Source organism: Rhinopithecus bieti, unplaced genomic scaffold (genome assembly GCF_001698545.2).
Source record: "Rhinopithecus bieti isolate Rb0 unplaced genomic scaffold, ASM169854v2 scaffold_11161, whole genome shotgun sequence".
In the NCBI taxonomy this organism is placed as follows: Eukaryota; Metazoa; Chordata; class Mammalia; order Primates; family Cercopithecidae; genus Rhinopithecus; species Rhinopithecus bieti.
Genome location: NW_016806937.1, coordinates 2,719,741 through 2,722,940, shown reverse-complemented (window position 1 = coordinate 2,722,940; position 3,200 = coordinate 2,719,741). Strand labels below are relative to the sequence as shown.

Sequence of the window (3,200 nt, the reverse complement as noted above, 5' to 3'; positions counted from 1 at the left end):
GCTGCTGGCGGTGCGCCGCGGGGGGCGTGCCCGCGTGGGTTTGGCGGGTGTGGGCGCTCGGCCAGCGGGGCGGCGCCCGACCTGGGGTTGGCCCCGGACGGACCAAGGTACCTCGCGCTTGGCTTCCGCCTCCTGCGCGGCTGGTGCGTCCGGTGGGCGGGCAGGAGGGCGAGCGGGGACCGCGACGCGGAGCCTGGGGGCACACCCCGATCGATCCACGCCCCTGCCGACTTCTCACCTGCTCCGCCGGGCGTACTGTGCTGGGTGTGCTGCGAGGCCCTGCCCGCCCCTCCAGGACCCCTGTGGCCGCGCGGCGTCGGGTTCCCGGGGGAGGGGACGGCGCTGCCTTAGTCTTTGTTTAGACTCCGGAGGGGAACCTCAGCCCTGCAGAGACAGCCCTACCCCACCGTCCCCGCGCCTGCTGCTCCGCGCCACCCGCCGTCGCCGCCTGGGAACCGAGGGAGAAAAGCCGTGGGGATCGGGAAGACAAAGGGGCTCAGGGGCCCTTGGGGCGTCGTCCCCCTCCCCCCGTTTTCGGAGCCCGAGGGTGCCCTTGGGGAACTTGTGCAGGAGTGGGGAGGGACATGCCCTAGCAAAGGTGTCCTGGGCCCGCAGGGTCCCACCCTGAAGATGGGGAGGTCCCTGCTCCCCTCAGTTCACCTCCATTATCTGAGCGGGAAAGGGAACATGGGGACCCGTGTCTTCCTCAGGCTCATCCTGCTCGGGACCGCGGGGCACTCCTCCCTTCTGCCACACCCCTCACCACCCTGCCTTTGGTCCCAGATGAAGTCCCACTCTGGGGAGTATGGAAATCTGATGGCCTGAAAAATTTTATTTGGACAAGACAGCTCAAGACAGGACTCCTGGAGACCCGGGTTCTGTTCAGGCTCGGCCTGTGACCTTGGGCGGGGCTCTGCTCCTCCCTGGGTTCCAGCCTTTTCCGTGCAGGACTGTGTTGGACCAGGTCATCTTGGAGGTCCTGAATGGCGCTGGGGTTGAGGGTGCAGAGGGGCCTTCAGGCTTCGGGGCCCTTCCGCAAACCTCTCTCTGGGCTGGTTTGCAGAGAGGACCTGGTTTTCCTTTCCTCCATCTCCAGGGGGCTGTGGCTGTGAATTAACCCATCCACCAGCTGAGAAAGCTGGTAAGATTTTGGTGGCCCCAGATGGGGCCCATGTTCCCACTTGGGTTACAGCTTTGTCCTTGGGTTACCCCTACAGCTTGGGGTGCAGTGTATAAATCACAGGAGGCAGCAATTTGGGTTCCTTGCTTTGCGGAAATCCCTGCCTCTCAGTTTCCTCCTTTGCAAAGGGGTGGAGGGAGTTTGGTGATGACAGAAGTGAACCTCTATTTCTGACACCTCCACCAGGCTTAGTTCTATGTATAGCAGCCAGGAGCCAGTCCTTAGGAGCACAGGCTGGTCCTATTGCTTCCTGGCTGTGGGATGTCTGGCAAGCTGCTTACCTGTCTCTCTGAGCCTTCATGTCATACTCTGTGAAATTGGGATGATGCTGACCTCAGGATTCCTGTAAAGATTAAATAACAGAATATAAAGAAAATGCTTAATGTAGTGCCAGGCACATGACTTAAGTTTAAGTGTTCAATAAATGGTCATTATTATTATTCGTGATGAAATTGTTATTATCGCATGAGAGATTCTTTCAGGCTTACCTGAGTCCTACCCTTTTCAGTCATTTCACACCTTGTCATTGGACAAAACTGTTGATGTTCTAATGACATAATTCGTGGGGCCTAGGCTGTTCTGCAGGCTTCCTAACAGGAGCTCTGACACTATGACACACCTATCGGTATGAAACATGGTGTCTGCAGTGACCTTGAACTCATGCAGACTATCCATGTAGCTCAGATAGTTCATGAACTCCTGTGAGCATTCCAGTGAGTCATATTGTGGATTTGAACTCCTAAAAGTGGAGACAATAGGGCCGGGCGTGGTGGCTCATGCCTGTAATCCCAGCACTTTGGGAGGCCAAGCCAGGTGGATCACCTGAGGTCAGGAGTTCAAGACCAGCCTGACCAACATAGTGAAACCCCATCTCTACTAAAAATACAAAAATTAGCTGGGCATGGTGGTGCATACCTGTAATCCCAGCTGCTCGGGAGGCTGAGGCGGGAGAATCACTTGAACCCAGGAGGCGGAGGTTGCAGTGAGCCAAGATTGCGCCGCTGCACTCCAGCCTGGGTGACAGAGTTAAAAAAAAAAAAAAAAAAACAAACAGTGGAGACAATAGATGATGAAGAAACGTAATTGTGAGGGTTCCCAGGGCTATTGCGTCAAGCAAAGGTGCTTAGGGAATAGGCAGGTTGAGGAGGCCCTGACCCTTCTGGAAACATCAGTCATGCCAGGCAGAGGAGTCACTGCCAAGTCAGCAGAAGGGCAAGCTCTGGGTCCCCTGTGCCGCTGGGCTCTCTTCATCTTCAGCACCCTGGGGAGGAGACGTGATGTTTGGGAGCAGGTTGGATTAACAGTGGAAAGTAGAACAGTGCAAAAGGCCAAGCTGTTGCCTGGGACAGGAGGCCTCTAACAAAGTGTCGCCCCAGCCTTGCTCCTAATTACTTGAAACATGCTTCCTAAGTCACTGCCTTGTAAAATGGGCAGAAGATCACTGGCCCGCACCCAGGTCGGAGTTGAGATAACCTTTCTGAAGATCTCAAATGAGCTTTCACTTTCTCATTTGTAAACTCAGGCTGATATATCAGTCAGGGTGTTTAATTGCAAGAAAGAGAGACCTACTCTGGCTAAATTGAAGCAGAAAAAGACTTTGTTAAAAGGAGGATAGGCTGGGCATGGTGGCTTATGCCTATAATCCCAGCACTCTGGGGGGATGAGGTGGGCAGATCACTTGAGGTCAGGAGTTCGAGACCAGCCTGGCCAACATGACGCTCCATCTTCACCAAAAATACAAAAATTAGCTGGGTGTGGTGGCAAGCGCCACCACACACGTAATCCCAGCTGTTCGGGAGGCTGAGGCAGTAGAATTGACTGAACCAAGGAGGCAGAGGTTGCAGTGAGCTGAGATCCTGCCACTGCACTCCAGCCTGGGCAAAAGAGTGAGACTCCGTCTCAAAAAAGAAAACAAAAAAAAAAGGAGGGTGGGCAGCTCTTGGAATATCAGGTGCCAGGCCTGACACTGCAGTGTTGCCCTGATGTTAAAACCACCACTGCCATCCCCCAGCACAGAAAC

General features: G+C 55.1%; 1 protein-coding gene across 1 annotated transcript in view; it reads left to right on the top strand.

Annotated features, from left to right (window-relative positions):
* LOC108533905 (uncharacterized) overlaps positions 1 to 1,939 on the top strand; it is a 2,447-nt gene extending 508 nt beyond the window's left edge. Inside the window, exon 2 of the mRNA XM_017878941.1 lies at positions 8 to 1,939. Coding sequence (XP_017734430.1) covers positions 8 to 628 — 621 coding nt within the window. The 3' untranslated portion in view covers positions 629 to 1,939. The remainder of the gene's footprint in view (positions 1 to 7) is intronic.
* The last annotated feature ends 1,261 nt before the right edge of the window (positions 1,940 to 3,200 follow it).